Source organism: Macaca nemestrina, chromosome 4 (assembly GCF_043159975.1).
Source record: "Macaca nemestrina isolate mMacNem1 chromosome 4, mMacNem.hap1, whole genome shotgun sequence".
NCBI classification, from domain to species: domain Eukaryota; kingdom Metazoa; phylum Chordata; class Mammalia; order Primates; family Cercopithecidae; genus Macaca; species Macaca nemestrina.
In genome coordinates, this window is record NC_092128.1 from 118,228,643 (window position 1) to 118,253,945 (window position 25,303).

Below are 25,303 nucleotides of genomic sequence, written 5' to 3' on the forward strand. Positions count from 1 at the left end.
CTAGGGGAAAATGTGGAATAAACAAAATCTACTTAAGAAACTAAGAGAGCTAGTTCTTTAAATAAACTAATGAAAATTTACCCAACCAATTAAGGAAAGAAAAAGAAATGAAACAAAATAAAATAAAAACGATAGAAGAAAATACAGATACCAATTAAAATAAAAGAATTATAAGAGCCTATTTTGCTCACCTCTATGCAAATAAATGTTAAAACCTGGATTAAATAGATAATTATACAAGAAAAAATAACTTGAAAGAAATAACTAGTGGAGAAACGGAAATTCTTAACAGATGAATTTCCATAGAAGAAATAGAGGAAGGTGTCAATGAGCTACTCCAACAGCAGTAAGAAGGAAGTACTAGTCCCAGAGGGTTAAAAAGGAAATTCTCCGAAATAGAATATATATTTCCGATGCTATTCAAACTGTTTCAGGACAAATAAAAGACAAAGAAAACTTTCACACAGCACTGATATCAAAGACCAAAACTATTGCACAAAAATCAATGGCTAGAAATTGTTCTGCACCAGCCATTTGAAGGTGATCCAGTACCTATCTACCTACCTGTCATTGAGGAGAAAAGCCGTAATGAGGCAACAGGAAAACTGGACTATTTTTCAAATGCATTTGCAAAAGCCTTTAAGGATTTTGGCATTTAGAATCACAGGTCTTGCTGTTACCTTCTGAGTTCTTTCTAGGGTTGACCTATTCATTAATTGGAATTTGGGTTCTAAGATTTAGATGTCTTAGTCCACTTTTTATAAATAAATAAATAAATAAATGAAGGGGGGATCACAGTGGACGGGAGGAAGGACTAGATTGCAGCTCCAACTTGGATGGACAGAGCAGTGTGTGGAGGCTCGCATAGTGAATTTTTGCTCCAGAATGACTGCAGGAATAAATCAGGAAAGCTGAGAGGACCCACAGACTCCCTGAAGTAAGTGGATTGCTCCTGCAGGACCCAGGAGACACCCCAAATACTGTGCTGGTATACATGACTGAGAAGCTCACAAATGGTTCATATCACAGTACTCTGTGCAGACAACCCCCAGTACCAGCCTGGAACCTGGTAGACTGGCTGGGTGGCTAGAACCAGAAGAGCGATAATTACTACAGCTCAGTTCTCAGGAAGCCACATCCATAGGAAAAGGGGGAGAGTACTACATCAAGGGAACAACCCACAGGACAAAAGAATCTGAACAACAGCCTTCAGCCCTAGACCTTCCCTCTGACAGAGCCTACCCAAATAAGAAGGAACTAGAAAACCAACTCTGGTAATAGGACAAAACAAGGTTCTTAAACACCTCCAAAAAATCACACTAGCTCACCAGCAAGGAACTCAAATCAAGAAGAAACCCCCAATTTACCTTAAAAAGAATACAGGAGGTTAGTTATTATCAGGGAGGTACCAGAAAAAGGCAAAGCCCAGTGTAAGGAAATCCAAAAAATGATACAAGAAGTGAAGGGAGAAATACTCCAGGAAATAGATAGCATAAATAAAAAAAATCAGAACTTCAGGAAACAATGGACACACTTATAGAAATGCAAAATGCTCTGAAAATCTCAGCAATAGAATTGAACAAGTAAAAGAAAGAAATTCAGAGCTCAAAGACAAGGTCTTTGAATTAACCCAATCCAACAAAGACAAAGAAAAAAGAGTGAGAAAATAAGAACTAAGCCTCCAAGAAGTCTGGGATTATGTTAAATGACCAAACCTAAGAATAATTGGTGTTCCTGAGGAAGAAGAGAAATCTAAGTTTGGAAAACATATTTGGGGCAATAAATGAGGGGAATAAACTTCCCCAGCTTTGTGAGACCCAGACATCCAAATACAAGAAGCACAAAGAATACCTGGGAAATTCATCACAAAAAGATCATTGCCTAGGCACATTGTCATCGAGTTATCTAAAGTTAAGATGAAGGAAAGAATCTTAAGAGCTGTGAGACAAAAGCACCAGGTAACCTATAAAGGAAAACCTATCAGATTAGCAGATTTCTCAGCAGAAACCCTATAAGCTGGAAGAGTTTGGTCAGTCTCTTCAAACGAAACAATTATCAGATAAGAATTTTGTATCTAGCAAAACTAAGCTTCATACATGAAGGAAAGATACAGTCTTTTTCAGACAAACAAATGCTGACAGAATTTGCTACTACCAAGCTACCACTACAAGAACTGCTAAAAGGAGCTCCAAATCTTGAAACAAGTCCTGGAAACACATCAAAACAGAACCTCTTTAAAGCATAAATCTCACAGGACCTATAAAACAAAACTACAATTTAAAAAACAAAAAACCAGTAACGAAGGTATACAGGCAACAAATAGCATAATGAATGGAATGGTACCTCACATCTGAATACTAACATTGAATGTAAATGACCTAAATGCTCCACTTAAAGGATACAGAATAGCAGAATGGATACTAGAACTTAAGGTATAATAATAATAAATAAATTAATTAATTAAAAAAGATTAAATTAAATTTTAAAAAAGAAAAGAAAAAAAAAAAGAATTCACCAATCAACTATCCGCTGCCTTCAAGAGACTCGCTTAACACATAGGGACTTGCACAAACTTAAGGCAAAGTGGTAGAAAAGGACATTTCATGTGAGCAAACACCAAAAGCGAGCAGGAGTAGCTATTCTCATACCAAACAAAACAAACTTTCAAGCAACAGCAGTTAAAAGAGACAAAGAAGGACATTATATAATGATAAAATGCCTTGTCTAACAGGAAAATATCACAATCCTAAACATATATGCTCCTAACACTGGAGATCCCAAATTGATAAAATAATTACTAATAGACCTAAGAAATGAGACAGACAGCAACACAATAATAGTGGGGGACTTCAATACTCCACTGACAGAACTAGACAGGTCATCAAGACAAAGTCGACAAAAAAAAAAAAAAATGGATTTAAACTATACCCTGGAACAAATGGACTTAACAGATATTTACAGAACATTCCATCCAACATACACAGAATATACATTCTATTCAATAGTGCATGGAACTTTCTCCAAGATAGACCATATGATAGGCCACAAAACAAGCCTCAACAAATTTAAGAAAATTGAAGTTGTATCAAGCACTCTCTCAACCACAGTGGAAAAAAACTGGAAATCAACTCCAAAAGGAACCTTCAAAATCATGCAAATGCATAGAAGTTGAATAACCTGCTCCTGAGTGGCCACTGGGTCAAAAATGAAATAAAGATGGAAATTTTAAAATTCTTCAAACTGAACCACAATAGTGACACAACATATCAAAACCTCTGGGACACAGCAAAGGTGGTGCTAAGAGGAAATTTCATAGCCCTAAATACCTACATCAAAAAGTCTGAAAGAGCACAAACAGATAATCTAAGGTCATACCTCAAGGAACTGGAGAAACAAGAACAAACCAAAGACAAACCCAGAAGAAGAAAGGAAATAACCAAGACAAGAGCAGAACTAAATGAAATTGAAACAAACAAACAAAAAATACAAAATATAAATAAAATAAAAAGCTGGTTCTTTGAAAAAATAAATAAAATTGATAGACCACTAGCAAGATTAACCAAAAAAAGAAGAGAGAAAATCCAAATAAGCTCAATAAGAAACAAAACAGGAGATACTACAACTGACACCACAGAAATACAAAAGATCATTCAAGGCTACTTAATGAACACCTTTACACACATAAACTAGAAAACCTAGAAGAGATGGATAAATTCCTGGAAAGATATAACCCTCCTAGCTTAAGTCAGGAAATAATTAGATACCATGAACAGACCAATAATAAGCAGTGAGATTGAAATGGTAATTTAAAAATTACCAACAAAAAAACTCCAGGTCCAGACGAATTCACAGAAGAATTCTACCAGACATTTAAAAAATTGGTACCAATCCTATTAACACTATTCCACAAGACAGAGAAAGAGGAAACCCTCCCTAGATCATTTTATGAAGCCAGTATCACCCTAATACCAAAACCAGGAAATGACATAACCAAAACAGAAAACTACAGACCTATATCCCTGATGAACATAGATGCTGAAATCCTTAAAATACTAGCTAATCAAATCCAACATATCAAAAAGATAATGCACCATAATCAAGTGGGTTTCATATGAGGGATGCAGGTATGGTTTAACATACTCAAGTCAATAAATGTGATACACCACATAAACAGAATTAAAAACAAAAATCACGTGGTCATCTCAATAGATGCAGAAAAAGCATTCAACAAAATCCAGCATCCCTTTATGATTAAAACTCTGAGCAAAATTGGCATACAAGGGACATACCTCAATATAATAAAAGCTGGCTATAACAAACCCACAGCCAACATAATAGCGAATGGGAAAAAGTTGAAAGCATTCCCCCTGAGAACTGGAACAAAACAAGGATGCCTGCTCTCACCACTCTTCTTCAACATAGTACTGGAAGTCCTAGCCAGAGCAATCAAGAGAAAGGAATAAAGGGCATCCAAATCAGTAAAGAGGAATTCAAACTGTCACTGTTTTCTGATGATATGATTATATATCTAGAAAACCCTAAAGAATCATCCAAAAAGCACCTAGAACTGATAAAAGAATTCAGTTAAGTTTCTGGATACATAACTAATGTACACAAATCAGTAGGTCTTCTATACATCAACAGAGATCAAGCTGAGAATCAAATCAAGAATTCAACCCCTTTTAAAATAGCTGCAAAAAAACCACAAAACAAAAAACAAAAATCAAAAAACAAAAACAAAAACAAAAACCACGTAGGAATATACCTAACCAAGGAGGTGAAAGACATTTACAAGGAAAACTACAAAACAATGCTGAAAAAAATCATGGATGACACAAACAAATGGAAACACATCCCATGCTCATGGATGGTTAGAATCAATATTGTGAAAATGACTATACTGCCAAAAGCAATCTACAAATTCAATGGAATCCTCATCAAAATACCACCACCATCTTCACAGAATTAGAAAAAACAATTCTAAAATTCATATGGAACCAAAAAAGAGCCTGCACAGCCAAAGCAAGACTAACAGCAAAAAGAACAAATCTGGAGGCATCATATTACCTGGCTTCAAATTACATTATGAAGCCATAGTCACCAAAACAGCATGGTACTGGTATAAAAATAAGCACACAGACCAATGGAACAGAATAGTGATCCCAGAAATAAACCCAAGCACTTACAGCCAACTGATCTGCAACAAAGCAAACAAAAACATAGTGGGGAAAGGACACTCTTTTCAACAAATGGTGCTGGGATAATTGGCTAACCACATGTAGGAGAATGAAACTGGATCCTCATCTCTCACCTTATACAAAAATCAACTCAAGATAGATTAAGGACTTGAATCTAAGACCTGAAACTATAAAAATTCTAGAAGATAACATTGGAGAAATCCTTCTAGACATTGGCTTAGGTAAGGATTTCACAACCAAGAACCCAAAAGCAAATGCAATAACAACAAAGGTAAATCACTGCGAGTTAATTAAACTAAAGAGATTTTGCATGGCAAAAGAAACATTGAGCAGAGTAAACAGACAACCCACAGAATGGGAAAAAATCTTCACAATCTATACATCTGACAAAGGACTAATATCCAGTATCTACAATGAATTCAAACAATTCAACAATCCCATCAAAAAGTGGGCTAAGGACATGAATAGACAATTCTCAAAAAAAAAAAAAAAAAAAAAAAAGATATACAAATGGTCAGCAAACATGTGAAAAATGCTCAACATCACTAATGATCAGGGAAATGCAAATCAAAACTGCAATGCGATACCACTTTACTCCTGCAACAATGGCTATAATCAAAAAATCAAAAAATAGTAGATGTTGGTGTGGATGCAGTGAACAGGGAACACTTCTATACTGCTGGTAGGAATGTAAACCAGTATGGAAAACAGTGTGGAGATTCCTTAAAGAACTAAAAGTAGAACTACCATTTGATCCACCAATCCCATTACTGGGTATCGACCCATTGGAAAAGAAGTCATTATATGAAAAAGATACTTGCACATGCATGTTTATAGCAGCACAATTTGCAATTGTAAAAACATGGAACCAACCCAAATACCTATCAATCAATGAGTGGATAAAGAAACTGTGATATATATATATGTAAAATGAAATACTACTAAGCCATAAGAGGAATGAAGTAATGGCATTCACAGCGACCTGGATGAGATTGGAGATTATTATTCTAAGTGAAGTAACTTAGGAATGGAAAACCAAACATTATATGTTCTCACTCATACGTGGGAGCTAAGCTATGAGGATGCTAAGGAATAAGAATGACACATGGACTTTGGGGACTCAGGGGGAAAGGGTGGGAAGTGGGTGAGAGATGAAAAGACTACTAATAGGGTGCAGTGTATACGGCTCAGGTGATGGTTGCACCAAAATCTCAGAGATCACCACTGAAGAGCTTACTCATGTAACCAAACACCACCCGTTCCCCAATAACCTATGGAAATAAATTAAAAACAAAAAAACAATGCTAATTGAGGGGGCTCTTGAGCAGCCACTTGCTCAAGCCTGCTCCCACTCTGTGAATTGTCTTCAATAAATCTGTGCCTACTCTGGCAAAAGAAAAAAAGGAATAAAAATAAATAAATAAAATCAATGACTAGATGCCAACACCATTTATGAGGAAGAACTATGAACAATATGTTAGAAAACTGAATGCAATAGCATAATAAAAAAAGTAATTCATCAAAATCAAGTGTTTTCCACCCCTAGGAATTCAAGAATGAGTCAGTAAGATATTGGCTAATATAACACATGAGATTTGGAATTCTAAAGAAGCAAAGAAAAATGTTATAAAATCAGCTTCACAGATGCTGGAGAGAATTTAACAAAATCAACAACTCTTATTTTCTTTAAGTCTTCATTAAGAGAGGAAAAGATGAAAACTTCCTTTACATGATGAATTATATCTGTCAAAAATCTAGTATCTAGTTTAATGGAAAAACGTCACAGCCTGATGGGTTCTTCTTTCCCGCTGCCCTGAAAAAAGACTAATGAGACCAGCAGGTGTTGCAGCAAAGAATGTACTAATCACAGGCCTGCCGAGCAAGGAGAACAGGGAGAAAGTTCTCAAACCTGTCTCCCCCAGAATATGGAGGCTGGGGGTTTTGTAAAAGTACTTTTTAAAAAGTACTTTCCCAGCAGGGTTCTGGGAAACTGGAACAAATGATTGGCTGAACAATTGGGAAGAAATCACAGGAGCATCTCAAACTGTCTTTGTGCAGCTGAGTTAGCTCCTTGGCAGGGATGTGAGGGGTAGTCTTAGAACTAGATAGTGTGTCTTGATCTACTTAAATGTTAAATCTAAAAAATATCTCAAAGATCATATCTTTAGGTTTCACAATAGTGATGTTATCTATAGGAGTAGTTGGGAAAGTTACACATTTTGCAACCCTCAGTTACGTGACTCTGGGGCAATAGACAACCTATAGAAACACAGATTAAGCAATGGCAGGTTATGGTTTAATGCCTACTCATTAGCAAAGTCCAAACCCCTATCATAATTTTAACCCTGCCTTACGAATATGGCTTTAATCTTCAGACAAGGAGGGTGCCAGTTTCCTTTGCCTCCAAGTTTAATGATAAACCAAATCCTTCTCATAGTTATATTGGCCTCTGCATTACAATAAGCAAGAAAAATATTTAGTCTGTGAATTTAGAAGCAAGATGGAATCAGTCATGCTAGATATCTCTCATTACTTATAATTCTGCAAAGGCATTTCAAAAACACTGGAAGGATCTTGAGACTGACATGCCCATCATCATCTATCTCATTTAACACTGTTCTGGCAGTATCAGCCATTGTAATTAAACAAGAGAAAGAAACCGGAGGGGTCAATCTGGAAATGAGAGGTTGATCATCACCATTCATAATTAATATGTTTACATAGCTGAAAAACACTAAAGAATACACTTCAAGATAACTATAAACAACACGAGAATTAAGTGAAAGAGAAGAGGACCTAAAATCAACAGCAAAGAGCAGCAGCTTTTCTATATATGAATGACAACCAGTTTGGGGACAAAATGGGAAAAAAATGGAAAAAATATCCGTTTTACAATACAATAGTACAAAAAATAAAATATCATACAAGAAACATGTAAATTCTATATGAAGAAATGCTCAGGCTGGGCGCAGTGGTTCATGCCTGTAATCCCAACACTTTGGGAGGCTGAGGCTGTAGGGTCCCTTGAGGCCAGGAGTTCAAGACCAGCCTGGTCAATACAGTAAGACTCCTGTCTCTATTAAAACAGAAAAGAAAAGAAAAAACAGAAATGTTTAAAATACTTTTAAAGAAAGATGCACGGAAAAATGGACAGGAACAGGGCAGTTCATGCAGGGGGAGACTCTTAAATATAAAGGCTCTACATAAATTAATTTATATGTTAAACATTTGTAAACGAAAAATAAAATTCTAAGCCCTCCAGCCTACTGAATGGACCCCTCCTTCTGGCCAAGGGCATTCCCAAGTTAACCTGAAAAATGAGTTCAGGCCATAAAGGGAAGGGAGGGTCAGACATTCAGACATGCCCCACAATACCCTCCCTCCCTTTGGAATTCAGGCACAACTGACCAGCATTAACATTTAAACAGAGGCCTTAAGAATGACAAAACAGACTTTCTCTAGCAATAAGATACCAACATGACAGATAGCAGACCATGAAAGAAATCAAAGTATTATTATTATTATTATTATTATTATTATTTTGAGACAGAGTCTTGCTCTATTGCCCAGGCTGGAGTGCAGTGGCGTGATCTGGGGTCACTGCAAGCTCCACTCCTGGGTTCACACCATTCTCCTGCCTCAGCCTCCCGAGTAGCTGGGACTACAGGCGCCCACCACCACGCTCAGCTAATTTTTTTGTCTTTTTTAGTAGAGTTTCACTGTGTTAGCCAGGATGGTCTCGATCTCCTGACCTCGTGATCCGCCTACCTCGGCCTCCCAAAGTGCTGGGATTACAGGCGTGAGCCACCGTGCCTGGCCGAAATCAAATTATTTTAACCCAAAATATATTTGACACTTTGAAATCATCCTATGAAGAGAGGAGGACCCCAAATCAACAGCAAAGAGCAGCAGCTTTTCTATATACCAATGACAACCAGTTTGGGGACAAAATGGGAAAAAATATTCCTTTTATAATACAATAGTGCAAAAAATAAAATATCATACAAGAAACATGTAAATTCCATATAAAGAAATGTTTAGGCCGGGCACAGTGGTTAATGCCTATAATCCCAACACTTTGGGAAGCTGAGGCTGTAGGATCACTTGAGGCCAGGAGTTCAGGGAAAATCTATGTTGTGCAGAGAATTCCCTTACCTTTCCAGATCTTTTCCTGATCCAGGACAGAATTAACTCAATCTGGCACCCTGTAAAGGCTGATAAGAAACATTTACAATCTATTCTTACTGAAGGCTGCTACCTGGAGGCTTTGTCTGCATGATAAAAACTTTGGTCTTCACCACCCCTTATTTTCACCCAGACACTCCTTTCTATTGATTCCAGGTCTTTAGATAATAACTTAACTCTTTCAACCAATTGCCAATCAGAAAATCTTTGTATCCACCTATGACCTGGAAGCCTCCTCCCACCCCCATCTTTGAGCCGTCCCACCTTTCCGGACAGAACCAATGTATATCTTAAATGTATTGATTGATGTCTTACATCTCCCTAAAATGTATAAAACTAAGCTGTAGCATGACCACCTTGGGCACAAGTTCTTAGGACCTCTTGAGACTGTGCCTCAGGCCATGGTCACTCATATTTGGCTCAGAACAAATCTATTCAAAAATTTTACTTAGTTTCATTCTTTATCAACACATGATTTAAATAAAAATACCAATAAGATATTTTTATACTAGTCAGTATGAGTCTAAAGTTCATGTGGAAAAATAAACAAGCAAAAATGGCAAGAATAATGCTAGAGAAGATGAGTGACAAGGGAAGCCACCAGCAAATTGCCTGAGGGCAGAGATGAACCCAGCGTTGGTACAGGCAGCACACCCCATCAGTGTGGCAACTGAATTCCAGCAAATGACGCTGAGCCGAATGGGTGGCCGTGCTAGAGAAGATGAGTGACAAGGGATGCCAGCAAACCACCTGAGGGCAGAGAGGAAGCCAGCGTAGGTAGAGGGAGCACGCCCCATCAGTGTGGCAACCGAATCTTCCAGCAAATGACGCTGAGTCAAATGGGTGGCCATTCAGGAAACAGTCAAATGGAATCTACAATGCAGGCTTTATGCCAGGATATGTATTCAAATGCATTCAGTATTTAAATGAGAAGACAGAATAATAAAAACTCTAGGAGAAACCATGAGAGAATTGTTCCACAAACTTAGAGTAAGGAAAGAATTTCTAACTATGACATAAAACTCAGAAACCATAAAATAAAGGGTTGATAAAGTATACTTAATAAAAGTTAAAAATTCCTACATGAAAAGAAAAAAAAACTATAAGTAAAACCAAAACACAAATGACAAATTGAAAAATAAAAATTTGCAATGTATACTAAACAGACAAATTTTCTTAATAACTAAAAGAGCTCATGGAAACCCCATATTAGATGGAACTGTGAAAGTGCTCTATTTGGTTGAATATGGTCATATACTGGCAGCTGACAAGGATGAACCTAATAAAATGCAAATTTTAATACTTCAGAAAGATACTGTTTTTACCTATTATATTGATATCTACATTGTTCACAGGAATGTAAACCGGACAAGAGTCCTAATCAAAAGCAATTTAGCAATAACTATCAATTACAGATGCACATAGCATTTGAAGCAATAATCTTGCCTTTCCATTAAATGACATACACATGTAATTATTCACTGCAATGTTGTTTGCAATATTGAAAGATCAGAAACAATTTCAATGTCCACCCGTAAAAAGAAATAGCTGAGTAGATTTGGTCCATTAAATTAATGGACTACTCAGCAACTACACCAAAAACCAGGGAAGCCCTTTCTGTGTAGACAGGGGAGCCTGTCTAGATACGGATATGCATTTAAGTGAGCAAGGAGTGGGACATGTGCATGGTATACTTCCATTTGTGGAAAGGAGGGGAAACAACATTTATACTTGCTTATACACATAAAAGAAATAAGAAGTAGAAGGCAGTAGTTGACTGTGAGTCAATAGAAAAGGACTTTTTATTATATATCTTTCTAGAATGTGGGAGTTTACACCATGAGAACGTACATGTTCAAAAAGTAACTTTTAAAAAAAAGGGGGGCGTGAAGGTGCAGTAGCTCACACCAGCACTTTGGGAGGCCTACGCAGGCAGATCTCTTGAGGTCAGGAGTTTGAGAACACCTAGGCCAACAGAGTGAAACCCCATCTCTACTAAAAATACAAAAAATTAGCTGGGCGTGGTGGTGCACACCCGTAATCCCAGCTACTTGGGAGGCTGAGGTGGGAGGATCCCTTGAACCCAGGAGGTGGAGATTGCAGTGAGCTGAGATTGGGCCACTGCACTCCAGCCTGGGCAACAGAACAAGACTTTGTCTCAGAAAAAAAAAAGAAAAAAAGGAAGAAATAATGAAAGAAAAAAAAAAAAGAAAAAATTAAATCCGATCCATAAGTGGTAAAATATCAGAACTCTCCACTCACCCTCCACCCCCAATCATCATCTCTAGGGGTTTAGTAGTTGTCTGAATAGAATGGGTCCAACACTGGAATGTAAAGAATTTTTTTCTTACTTTGGTTGAGACTACAAAATGTTGGAAATTTTAGTGCAAAAGAATTCATATACAACACTGTGTGTGTGTATATGTGTGTTCATGTACTTGAAGGACAATTTGAGTAATCTTTCAATAGTTATTATTTTTAGAATTCTGCTTCTGTGTAGGATGAAGCGCCAGTACATTAGCTTTGGGACCTCAGGACAAATCCCTCAGCCTCACCACCCCTACCTCACAAGGCAGGTGGAAAGATTAAATGCGATGAAGTATGTAGAGTTGGTCACAGTGCAAAACACATTGCACAAACCCACCTACATCCGCAGTGCACCACTGAACTACTATTCTTAGAGCCAGGAAGCTTGGCTGAGTCCAGAGAAATGGAATGTGGTTTCTTTCTATTCCCAACACTGCCTCTTGGGTCTCCTAGCTCAGGATCTCCTTCCCAGGCTCCTGAAAAGGACACTGTGCACCTTACCTTTTGAGTACTGGTGGTAGGCAGTCACCGCCACTGCCTCAGACATGTTGTGTAGCCTCATTTCAACCCCAGAGCTGTCCCCCAAATCCGTCATCAGACAGACAGCCGCTCCAGAAGCCATATGAACACGGAATCCCAGATTTGGAGGTGCCCGAGCTTCCATTTCCAGGGAGCAATCGAGAACAGAGTTCATGGAGTTATCAGAATTTTGAGCTAGGATGGCCACAGGAGGATGCTGAGTAGGAGGATAGAGGATCTCAGAACCAGACTGCAATGCCATGAAGCTGGGGGTGCGAGGAGTGCCGGGTGGAAGGCTGTGGGAGCTGTGGGAGAAAGGGAGAGGCTTCAAATTTCATGACTGGACCACACCGCCAGGTGGGTTGGGAAGGCAGAAGCCAAGCAGCCTGGGCTGGGTCCAACTAGCTAGAAGCCAAGTCTGAGAAACCTGATGAAAGGCTTCACTTCCACTGGTTCTCAGAACAGGGTCCCAGGGCCAGCAGCATCAGCATCACCTGAGCACTTGTGAGACATGCGAATTCTTCACCCACCCCAGACCCACTGGGTCAGAAACTGGGGTGGGGCCAGCAAGCCCCCAGTTGAATCTGAGGTCAGCAAAAATTTTGGAGTCACTGCTCTAGCTACATTACTAATAGTAAAAGGTAGAGTTTCTCTCATCACTGATTTAATGGACATGAAAGATGGTATCTCCCACAAGTCACTACTTCCTGTGTTTTTGCGAAAAGCTCCCCGTGAGGGTGGGTGCCATTCTTTCTACATTTCTCCCTAGCTCCTTGTGCTGCAAATCAGTTGGGGAGTTGGGAATAGTCTAGGATACTCGTCTCAGCTTCCAATCACACAGGACTTTCGTGATCATCATATATGTGTTAAAAGCTGGTCTTGAGTAAAGCATAAGGTATTGGTACCATTACGTGGCATAAACGCAAGATTAAAGAAAGAAGGAAAAGGAAGATCATGGAGGTAGAAATGGCTTAAGTATCTTAATGGCCAATTCTCATGCTCCCATGTTTTTTTTTTTTTTCCTCTCCCAGTGTGCTGTGCATGTCCTGTTAAAAATACACACAGGCGGGTGGATCACGGGGTCAGGAGATTGAGACCATCCTGGCTAACACGGTGAAACCCCATCTCTACTAAAAATCCAAAAAATTAGCCGGGCGTGGTGGCGGGCACCTGTAGTCCCAGCTACTTGGGAGGTTGACGCAAGAGAATGGCATAAACCGGGAAGGCAGAGCTTGCAGTGAGCTGAGATTGCACCACTGCACTCCAGCCTGGGTGACAGAGCAAGACTCTGTCTCAAAAAAAAAAAAAAAAAAAAAAAATACACACAGCCAGCCAGGCACAGTGGCTCATGCCTGTAATCTCAGCACTTTGGGAAGCCGAGGTGGGTGGATCACGAGGTCAAGAGATCAAGACCAGTCTGGCCAACATGGTGAAACCCCATCTCTACTAAAAATACAAAAAGTAGCCAGGTGTGATGGCATGCGCCTATAGTCCCAGCTACTCAGGAGGCTGAGGCAGGAGAATTACTTGAACCCGGGAGGCGGAGGTTGCAGTGAGCTGAGATTGTGCCACTTCACTCCAGCTTGGGTGACAGAGTGAGACTCTGTCAAAAACAAACAACAACAACAAAAAATATACACAGTCAGACAAAGCCTCAGTCTCAGTATGTGATTGATAGGAAACATAAAGGCAACCAAGTGACATGGGTCCCTGATGGCAAACAGTGGCCAATTACGTTTACACCATCGTAACTTGAAAGTCACTGGACTTAACTGCAATGATAATTAAAGCAAACAACGAAGATACTAAAATCACCAACGATTAGGCATGGATGGCTCCAGACTGGGGATGGAGAAGTGATGCTGGCCTCCACACCTCCTTCACCTTACCTTCTGGGAGAAGTGGGAAAATGGGAAATCGACCACAGGGTTACTCACTGGGAGCTGGTCGTAGTGGGTCTGGCCACCTCGGTGGGGGTCTCCATCATGACAGTCCCAGGAAGCAGCCCCATGGCTGTGTCCTCCGCACAGCACAGCAGTCTCAGGACACAGCAGGAAGCCTCCATCTTCAGGCTGCAGGGAGCTGCTGCAGAAGAGGTGCCCTGGACCTTAAAAGTTTAAGAACAGCTCAGGATTTATTGAATGGCCTCGTCCGGCATCAGTAGTTGATGTCCTCCACGCTCAAAAAGCCAATTTAATAAAGAGCCCCACTGCTGCTGAGGTCTCTGCTATTTGGGTGGGTGACCACACGTTGGCCCCATGCATTGGCGCTATGTCATGAGTGGTAGGATTCACACTTGCCAGCATACTAGCCAAGAAAGTGCCCAGCTGGCACCAGCTAGAACTATGAGACATGTTTGATCAGGAATTTCAGGGTTGCTTAGTATTGGAAGTTTTTGTTATCCCCTCAGCTAAGCCAATAGAAAATTAGTAACTTCATAAGGTCATCTATAACTCTATAAGGTTGTCAGCTGAGAGATGGCGCTCTTACAGACAGCAAAAATGTAAAGTCTATTTTCCCTTACTGTGGTGACAAATTTTAGTGATGCCTTCAAACTGCCTGAGCAGTGTCCAAATGACCTAGAAAGGCAAAATACGCTTCACTGACAAACTCTGAGGCCGCCTCCGTACGGATGAGTCTCCCAGATGCTCACCAGCGGCTTTCTGATGAAATTCAATGGCAGGGGTTAGATACCAACCTGGAGAAGGCCAGAGAATGTGCTGTCCGTGGTCCCAGTGGCACACAGCCGCCTGTGATGGAACCTGGGGCTACCACTGCTCCAGGCCCTCGCGATTATAATGGAAGGTTTGTGGGGAATTCTGTATGGGAAGGAAAGTGCAGAAAGAAAAGGAAACCCAGTCATGTTTCAGTCATGTATCTGGCTTATTTGATTATGAATCATGCCGTTCCCCAGGCTTTGCTGGAAATTCCCTTGCTGTGATCGCAGGCCCATTCCTGGGAGTCAGGCCCAGGCTGACCATGGGGATATGATGTGGTTAGAAGCCAAACCAGAGGGGCTGCTGCAGGCACTCGAGCGAGAAGTCTTAGGTAGAGTAGAGCTTATTAAACCATTGACTAAAATCCACGCCCACTTAGGACACTGCTTCAGACAGTTCACCCAAAGGGGCGAGTCACATACAAAATGTGCTCTGTCTGTCCCGTGGGGCCTGGACTCGGCTGGAACATACTGTGGTGCAGTGACTGAGGGGGCACCACGGGAGGCCTGGTGGCAACTACTTGCCTATGCAGTCAAAGCCTGGCAGGGAGGCAGGGCTTGGGAATGGGACTCAAGGACCGTGCCTCCGGCCAGCAGGGACAAGGGCCATTTAGCTGGTCATCTTTGTGTTCCCCTGTCATAGGACCCTGTTTTCAGCTGTTATCACCACCTCACCCTGCTGATGAGCCCCAGCGAGCCCTGCAGGAGGGAGTGAGGCACAGTGGTTCCTTTCTTAGCTACAGCTCCAGGCTCCTCCTCTGGCAAGACCAGCCTGACTCTCAGCCTCCCTTCCCCAACATGGCTCCAGTGAGGTGAGTGTCTCTGTCTCAGGCTGTGGCAAGGCCAGGCCAGCATTATAATCCTGCATGAGAAAAATCCACGATGAGTATTTCCGATGCCTGCAGCCGACTGGCTCTGGGCTTGCTCTGCTCTGCAGAAGAGTTAAGGCACGCTAGGGGACACAGGCTCTGGGTCAGAGGCTGTGGAGCTCAGTCCCCACCTACACAAGAGTCACTATTCTAGTGCCTCAGCTGAGGCTCAGTGTCTGTGTCTGTTAACAGACACTGAGCTCAGAGAATAGACCTGCCCTGGTGAAGAGTAAACTATTAGATGATAAGAAAGAAAAAAAGTTTTATCTGAGGAATGCAAGCCGCTTTACATGATCAGGCCCAGAGAGGCATTAAAATATGACAGCAGTTATGTCTCACTCCACTTGAGCTAAATAATGACCTCTTGAAGCCACTTGCTATGTGGGCTCTAAACTGACTGATGCCAAGTAGCCAAAAAATGCCATCCACCTTATAGTTCAACCATGTATAGCCAATCACTGACCAATGCTATTTCTGTAAACCAATGAGAATTCCTGAGGAACAACTTCTGTAATTGCCTCCTCCTCTCCTGAGTCGTCATTTTTTCTTTAAAACTTGAGCCTCTCATTTGTTCTCTAAAGCACTTCCCAGTGTTTCCCATGCTGCAGTGCTCAACCTTGGCCCAAATAAACTCCCCATTTATTAACTTTGCCTTGGTTTCTTCCTTTAGGTCAACAATGTGGACTGCACTTAACCTCAAATCCAACGCAACGTCCTGGCCCTGGGACGCTCACAGTGACCACCATGCCACTGCCTGGGCCGCCCCGTTTGTCCCCAACCCTCTCTTCACCATGATCAGCCTTTGTGTATGGAGTACCCATGACATAACTAACTCCACCTTAGAAAAAGGCTCCATTTCTTTTCACAGAGCACTCTGCCAACAAGGAGATGTTTGGTTTAATAAACAAATCAAAAAAATAAAGACTGCATCCAATTAGATAAGGACACGAGCACACTCTTCCACTATCGGTTCTCACCAGAGGGCCCTGTGACCATACAAGATTAGGCGTGAACAGCTCCAAATGGCCATCTTAACTGCCACTTTCTTGTAGTCACTTGTGATGACAGCTTAGCATCTGCCGCCAGAGGCTCTGCTACCTTCAAGATTTTCTTTTTTTTTCTTTTTTTTTTTTTTTTTGAGACAGCGTCTCGCTCTGTCACCCAGGCTGGAGTGCAGTGGCGCAACCTTGGCTCACTGCAAGCTCCGCCTCCCGGGTTTACGCCATTCTCCTGCCTCAGCCTCCCGAGTAGTTGGGACTACAGGCGACCGCCACCTCGCCCGGCTAATTTTTTTTTTTTTTTTTTGTATTTTTTTAGTAGAGACAGGGTTTCACCATGTTAGCCAGGATAGTCTCGATCTCCTGACCTCGTGATCCACCCGTCTAGGCCTCCCAAAGTGCTGGGATTACAGGCTTGAGCCACCGCGCCCGGCCAAGATTTTCTTGTAAGACTGATGAACCATTCGGCTCAGACTGGGACTCCTTTTGTCTTCTTGGCTCCCCCTGGACTGGTTCATTAACCCTTTCTCCTATCTCTTTTTCTTATTGATGCTAAGTGTTACTTTGTTTGCCGTGGAATGTTTAATCTATAACATTTATAGGTTAAGTATACTATCATGTATGGTTTGCAATACTGACTGACTGACAGAGTGGCATCAGCCTGTGTGCCCGCGGCTCTGATTGCCAAGTGAATGGGAAGTACTACGGAGAACTGCCTCCTCAAGAGCTCCATGTAGCTCATGGCTTTTGTGATTGAATCACAATCAATAAAAGCCTGACGTTGTGGAAAGACACAAACATGAGTGGACCTGGTTATCTGTAACCTTGCACTACTCATGACACTTCAGCTCTGGGGCTTGTGGTGCGGGGGCCTACACGCTGTCCACTCCGTCAGCTGAAGCCCACTTCCAGGCACTTCCAGCGGCATGTCAACCCGGCTCTTCTGTCCTCCGAGGGACATCTGAAGTCACTTCAGCTGTTCCTAATGTGACATATTTTTAGTCCAGTCATCATCCGAGTCACTTGCTTTCTATTTTTCCCCTTTATATCCCTTTAGTTCTTAATGTAGTGATTCTCTTTAGGAAAACAACAACAACAACAAACCTGCATGTCTTAGTTGTGTCCTGGGAAAAAAGAAAAAAAGAAAAAGGCACTCGTGTCTATCCAGATTAAGGTCCATGCATGTCTGTGTCTTTCCACAATGTCAGGCTTGGATTGATTGTGATTCAGTCATAAAAGTAAAGGGCCTCAGAACAGGGACCGGCTTGGGGGTGGAGGGGATTGTGCTCAGGCCTCAGGAGACAGACACAAGAGTACCCCCACCAGGCTTCACTCTGCTCACAGCTAAGAAGGTCTTCTGTTGCTAGGAAGGAAGACCATTTCCTTCTAAGCAAGCACACAGGCCAGAGGTTTGCTCACCCAAGCACTTGGAATTTGTAACCAGTGAGGGCCCAAGACAGACTGCAGCAGCTAAGCAGGAGGTGGGAGCTGGAGTCAATGAGCTGCCACACAGGGAGACCCCACCCCGCTCTTGTTTCCTGTGTGTATTCACAGGCCCTGCCTGCATTGCCAGGTTTCAGCAGAGGACAGGAATGACATTCCCGTGGCGGCACACAGGGAGTGCTGATTCCACGTGAAGATTTCTCTCTCATTGAACAGTTACTTGCACCTTAGCTAAGTCTTGAAATAATTCCTCAAAAATAAGCTGTGAAATTCTTCATTCGTTGACCCAAGCATCGGAGAAAATCATTCTGTTCAAGCTGCAAAGAATGAGTTTTCTTATCTGGGGCTCCAGGGGATGCACCAGTCTACCCACTAGAATCCAAAAGAAGTAAGAATTTCACACAGAGATGCTCTACCCTGAAATGGATGCTACACAGGGCCTCAGTCATCATATTTCCGGGGGACAGACAGACAAATCTGGCCATAAAAGGTAGGCTTATTGTTAGCAAAATGGAGTCCAAAAAACAACAGTCCTGGGCCCACACATCCAAGTTTCTGGGTCACAAACTGTCGGGGGGATCCAATTCTCCCCAGTACTGCTGCCAGCAAAGACTCGGAGACTACTATGGTGGAGAACACAGTCAGGTGTGCAGCGTGGGCTGCCCTCACAGCTGGCTGTCAAGGATTCTTCTTTTCCTAAATTTCCACCTAGGGGCTGAATCAGGTGCATCCATGGTCACAGGTTGGACTTTGCCCGTGGTCTCCCAGGGCACGGTGCCAGCTTCATGCTCTGCCCTGCCTCCTTTCCTGTCAGGTTTGAGGATCTTACAAATAAATAAAAGGAAGGCCGGGCGCGGTGGCTCAAGCCTGTAATCCCAGCACTTTGGGAGACCGAGACGGGCGGATCACGAGGTCAGGAGATCGAGACCATCCTGGCTAACACGGTGAAACCCCGTCTCTACTAAAAAATACAAAAAAAAAAACTAGCCGGGTGAGGTGGCGGGCGCCTGTAGTCCCAGCTACTCGGGAGGCTGAGGCAGGAGAATGGCGTAAGCCCGGGAGGCGGAGCTTGCAGTGAGCGGAGATCCGGCCACTGCACTCCAGCCTGGGTGACAGAGCGAGACTCCATCTCAAAAAAAAATAATAATAAAATAAATAAATAAATAAAAGGAGCAATATTATAGCAGCAGATCAAGAGTAAAGATCAGGTGGATTGGAGGTAGATCAGAAAGAACTGTGATCAGTTTAGCTGTTCTTGGCAACATTGATGGGCCATTACCAGTCACTGCCTTTGAACAATAACATGAAGGGAAAAGTCGCATCAGTGAAAACAGTGGAACTGAATAATAATGAGGAAAACAAACATCTACATTTACCCATGTTTTTCCTTTAAGAAAGAAAAGTTACATTTGTTCTTTGTATCATTCAATGTTTAATTTCCATTAGAAGGAGTAAAACCATCGATTTCAGGTACAGTGTGACACTAGAGAATCCAGAAGAAGGCCAACTATTTTTTTAAATTTTGCCTACTTTGAATTTTGTATTGTCTGGTGCTATTGTGTTTTTTAAAACTGCGGCAAAAAAAAAAAAATAACAAAATTTACCATCTGAGCTATTTGAAGGCACAGTTCAGTGGTGTTAAGTGTATGCACACGTACATGGTTGTGCAGTACATTTTTAGGACTTTCCTATCCTGCAAAACTGAAGCTCTGTACCCATGAAGCAACCCTCTGTTCCTCCCCACCACAGCCCCTGGCAACTACCCCACTCTCCTTTCAGTGTCTATGAATGTGACCACTCTAGGGACCTCGCATAAGTAGAATTATAAAGGATGTGTCTTTTTGTGACTGGTTATCTCACAAAGCATAATGTCTTCAAGGTTCATCGAATGCTGTTTTAAAGTCTGTATGTTATGCACCATAAAATAACCAATTACCATCGTGTCGAGTGCTTGTACCCGGAAGGCTCACCATATTCCTTCCCAGAGTTCATAATGGAGACAATGACAATTCTTGTATGACATCACCTTGTACGGCTCCCAGCATTCGGGGGTTTGTCATACTACCTGGTCTACTCCAGCAAATTAACTTCAGAACACCATTCTTTTTTCCACCAATTTAAGAGCTGCATTTGCTAACCCACCCTCGGGCCATGTAGGAACAAGCATCCACTTTCACATCTGAGCAATTCTTTGTAAGTCTCATATCATTTGCATGTTCAGAAAAGCAAGATTTCGCCATGGTACATTGACATACCTATCAGCACTGTGATCACAATCCAGAGGCGCCTGTGTTTTTTCATTAACAACAGCCTGTGTTTTTTCATTAACAACACTTAACGCTGCTTTACTAGTTGTTTTCCAAATGTTCTGTAAGAAAAAATAATAAAATAACGTGAGAGAGCTGCTTATGAAAACCCAGTACATTTGGGAAAGTAACATTACTTCGTTAACAGAATAGCAGTGGACCCCTGCTGTGGACCCCTGCTGTGCACCCGGCACTGTGCTGGGCACCAGAGAAGCAACGGCGAGGAAAGCAGACAGCTTCATCCTCCCAGGGCTCGCCTTCGGCCAGAGGAAGCCAGAAAGCAAACACGTAGCCATAACAGCATCTGCTGGGGGTCGTGCTGCAAGGGAATTCACAAACCTCCAGGTTGTCTAGTGTTAATTAATAGGGTCTTCAAAGAGCTCCTCACACTGTGCAAGATAAGCAGGGTTTCGGTGCTTTGGCTGCTGGAAGCCTTGTCTGTGCTGGAGCCATCTGGGGGCAGCCCCTACTCCCCACCCCGGGGGTAGCCCCACCCCCCACCTGAGGGGCACCCCCACTCCCCACCCTGGGGGTATCCCCCACTCCCCACCTGAGGGCTACCCCCTCACTCCCCATCGGAGGGCTATCCCCTACTCCTCTGGGCTGGGCTACCCCTGCCTGCACTTCTTATCTGTGGAACTACACTCTGGAGCTGAATTAAGACTTTATAAGTCACACTTGCTTCACTGGCACAAATACACATGATAGGAAAACAATCCCTGATAAATTCCTGCTGAAACATGGAGGTGCTTTCGAGCTGTACTGTACATGTACTGTATTCAGGAAGAAAAGCCGAATTTCCCCAGATCCAGGAATACCTTCTGCCCAGAAGGCAATGAGGATGGGCTCTGTGATTCCCGGTCTTCTGCCTTTGTCTTCAGAGCACACCGAGGACAGTCACACTTCCCATCCCTCATAAGAAGCACGCGATTAGCATAGACCTCTAGAGAAAAAAAAAACAAAAAACAAAAAACAACAACCAGCAAACAGATTCTGAAGACTGCAATGTTCTGGGAAGGTGAGAAAATAAAGCTGGAGAAGCCCTCAGTTATACACAAGTTCAAAGCCACCCGGGCCTAACAACGGGCTGATCATGAAGATTGGGCTTTGGTGTCCTGCGGTGTGTCTTTTCTTTCTATTTCCTTGCTTAAACAATGCCTTAGGTGTAGCCCACACTAAGCAATATGAGGGAACGCACGACCACCAGCCACACTGACAATGAATGCCTGTTCCAGAAACACCCAGTGGTCCGGTCATAAAATAACGAGGGTCAAGGGTCCTGCTCAGTGGTGTGTAGTAGAGGGGGCTATACCACAGTCTGAAGGAGTGGTGGGGGAACTGTTGAACAAACAGGAAAACCATTAAAGACACTCCAAAGTTTATAAGCAGGATGTTCCCACCTGGGCAATCTGGCTCTGACAGTAGCGTGGACCTGGCTGATGTTCACTCCTCCCATCTCTGAGGGCTGAAGGCTGGGCAGTGAGCAGGGCCCGTGTCCACCCAGCTGGGAGGCTGAGGGCTCTGCCACATCCCAGGTCTGTGGGAGTAGCTGGAATAGGATCTGCGCACAGCTGACAACTGTCGCCGGCGATGACAGGTCCTTGAGTGTTTGTGATGCCATTCTCTCTACTCATGCGGATGTTTGAAAATGTCCATAATAAAAGTTAAAAGAAAATATTTCTGCTAGACCTGCCCCTGCACACAGCCACTCTCAGCAAGAAGCCAGGCGACTGCCTTGGGTGCAAGAGCTGCTTTCCCTGAGGCCCCCACCCCTCTGCCCTTCGGGGAGGGCCTTGCATCCCCAGGTAGGAGGGGAAGGAAGTGGGGGTGGCAGGTGAAGGGGAGACTGGAGCACCCTGCTGCTTTTCCCTCAGACCTGAGTTCCGCAAGGAAACCTGTTTCTGCCTGGCCTCCCTTAACCCCAGTCTCTTATTCTGGCCAGCTTTGCTCAGGCTAGAAGGAACCCAAAGGCCTGCAGGCCGCCGAGAGCAGCAGGTTCTCCAGGAGCTCCAGGCCAGGGCTGGGCCATCCTCACGGGGGGCGTGGCTTCCTCCCTGCACCCCAGCAGTGATGCCGGCAGGCAGCTTTCCCCTAGCCTCCCGGGACACTCTCAAGTTTAGCCTAGGACAATATCAAATCCAGTGTTAACACTGTGAGTCAAAGCCACTATTTACTGTCAAGAGTCCAGTGTACTAATATCTTGTGACAATAAAAGCTGAGAAAAAAGCAAAGGCTGTGCTTCCGAGGGTTGTCTAATACGTGATGTGCTGCAAGTACCATCGAGTGCCGTTGAGCGCCCATGCAGGTTGGATGCGCCAACTGAGGTAGGAAGCAATTTCCTGAACTGGACACATCTGAGAGGAAGAAATATTTAGAAAATGTTTGGGAATAAGCTAGAATAGTCAAGTGACTCATATTTCTCTGAAACCAATTAGTCATCAAAGTCACTGTGCTCAAATTATCTGAAAAAAAAAAAAAAGTGGACATATCCCTAGAACAGAAAAAATTAAATAAAAAATCATAAAAAGTACACAAAATCGCAAAATTGAACAAAAGGAAAAATAAACTAAATGAGTGAAACTAATCCTGAAATTGGCCTAATTGTCCCACAGCACTGATATTTATAGGTTTTTTTGAATAAACATGGAAATCGACTCTCCTAGTCTTAAAACTTGAGACTTAACATTCATCTCATCTGAGTTCCTCCCTCGGGAAACCCAGGAAAGGGACCCACCAGATCCCTGCATCCAGCCAGGCCCCTCATTCCTCAGACTGCTTCCTCACCCCTCTCTTAATTTTTGTTTTCTTGCCTTCCCTGCTATATAAACCCCCCCATTTTAGTCAGTTGGGGAGACATCTTGAGACTTTATCTCCCTTCTCCTCATCTGCAGCACCTGATAAAGCTTTCTTCCCTGGCGATCCTCGCTGTCTCAGTGATGATTATGCTCTGTACGTAAGCAGCGGCAGCAGGACATCAGGCAAACCCCTGGCATTTAGGTACCAATTCCACATGATCTTAACATAAGAATTGCAAAAAGAGTTGGCGTTGCATTGTTTCAACATTGATGCCAGGCACACACCCACCTCCTGCCCGCCCCCCACACACTTCATTTAGATCTGTCTCTTCAGAAATGTAAAAAATTTTTAAATTTTAATTTTTCAAATCAGTTTCTCAGGTCTACCAAATGTGTAGCCTAAGTTGAAAACTCGAAAATTCCTTCTACTTAAAGGAATCCTGGCAATCACATTTTAGGCAACACTTTAGACTTTTCATTTTAAAAATTGAAAACAGAGATACTCTCTGTGTTAAGGAGGAGGAGGAAAGCCCCACACCTGTGGCCATGCAGACACCTCCTGTAACCTAAGTATCCCCTTCTGGGCTCTGGGAGGCCCCATCGTAGTCTCAGTCGTTCTCGAAGTGTGGCCCCCAGAGCTCCTCAGCCTCACCCCAGACCTCCTAAAGCAGAAAGTCAGGGGTGGGCCCCAGTGAAGAAGTTCAAAATATACCACCCTGGCATGTGGACTATTTAAGTCAGAGGCACTTACAAAACAGCAGGTTTAAGATCACTCTGACCTTCCTTCTGTTTCTTAAAAGCAGAAAATGAAATTCCCATGTGGAAGATGTCCTCTTTATACCAGGGAAATAAAGCAACATTCTTGTCATGGTGGCCATGCCTCCTTCCCCAAGGCCTTACCGACCCACAGTCCACCTCCAGGAGGGCTACAGCTGCACAGATGAAGACCCCAGCTCTTGTCAGTGCTCACAGACAGCTCACCACCGAAGGAAAGGCAGCAGGCAGCCTGGAGACACCTAAGGGAAAGAAAATAACCAGAGGAAGATTACGTACAATCGTTTAATCGCAGCCATCCTGTGACCACTCTTCCTTCCATATCCATATTTCTGCCACAAATGTATTAAGTACATAATTGGCTGCCAAATGAACAAAAAAAACGACTTGCATCTATGGTTTCTTCACTTCATATTTCCCAAACTCAGGGTCTGTTTTGGAAGATTAACTGAAATATAGTTCCCATCTGACTACTAAAACAGCCTCTGAACAGACCCATCTCTCTTCCTGCTGCCTCTAGGGCTTCCTGCCCAGATGCACAGAGCTGACCTTCCAGGGCAAGGCCTGGTGGCCCCCAGGGGTCCTCTTCCTCCTCCTTTCTTCCTGCCTCACTGTCCCCATTCCCACTGCTCACTCGCAGCTCTGAGAGCACATACTTCCAGCCCATGGGGATCTGGCATGCTGCAGAAAGGAAGAGCATGGAACCCATGGCCCTGGGGAGAGACCCCAGCACAGACACACAGGAGGCACTGCATGGCATCCTCCCTGTTCATCTCCACAACAGACTTGAGAGGTTCCGTGCAGTTACTTTTTAAGATGCTGATATCATTTTGATAGTTGTCCCTGTGCAAATCTCATGTTGAATTGTAATCTCCAATGTTAGAGGTGAGGCCTGGTGGGAGGTGTTTGGATCACGGGGGCAGATCTCTCATGGCTTGGTGCTGTCTTTGTGAGTTCTCCGAGATACGGTCATTTAAAAGTGTGTGGCATCTCCTCCCCTCTTCTTGCTCCTGCTGTTGCCATGTGATGCATCTGCTCCCCCTTCACCTTCCACCACGATTGTAAGCTTCCTGAGGCCTCCCCAGTCGCAGATGCCAGCATTGTGCTTCCTGTACAGCCTGCAGAACCATGAGCCAATTAAACCTCCTTTCTCAGTCTCAGGTATTTCTTTATAGCAATGCAAGAACAGCAAT

The 25,303-nt window shown here is 43.0% G+C and overlaps 1 protein-coding gene and 1 non-coding gene across 7 annotated transcripts in view; one reads left to right on the forward strand and one right to left on the reverse strand.

The window, feature by feature from the left end:
• LOC105492350 (uncharacterized) overlaps positions 1-16,617 on the forward strand; it is a 39,409-nt gene extending 22,792 nt beyond the window's left edge. For all 6 annotated transcript variants that reach the window (XR_011622361.1, XR_011622362.1, XR_011622363.1 and 3 more), the window contains 2 exons: positions 15,569-15,737; positions 16,465-16,617. This is a non-coding gene — a transcript (uncharacterized protein). The remainder of the gene's footprint in view (positions 1-15,568; positions 15,738-16,464) is intronic.
• LOC105492393 (polycystin 1 like 1, transient receptor potential channel interacting) overlaps positions 1-25,303 on the reverse strand; it is a 183,684-nt gene that overhangs the window by 153,434 nt on the left and 4,947 nt on the right. The window contains exons 2-7 of the mRNA XM_071095166.1: positions 24,237-24,352; positions 21,360-21,484; positions 20,491-20,603; positions 14,908-15,028; positions 14,147-14,316; positions 12,185-12,514 (exon numbers count right to left, since the gene is read on the reverse strand). Of these exons, the coding sequence (XP_070951267.1) occupies positions 12,185-12,514; positions 14,147-14,316; positions 14,908-15,028; positions 20,491-20,603; positions 21,360-21,484; positions 24,237-24,352 (975 nt within the window). The remainder of the gene's footprint in view (positions 1-12,184; positions 12,515-14,146; positions 14,317-14,907; positions 15,029-20,490; positions 20,604-21,359; positions 21,485-24,236; positions 24,353-25,303) is intronic.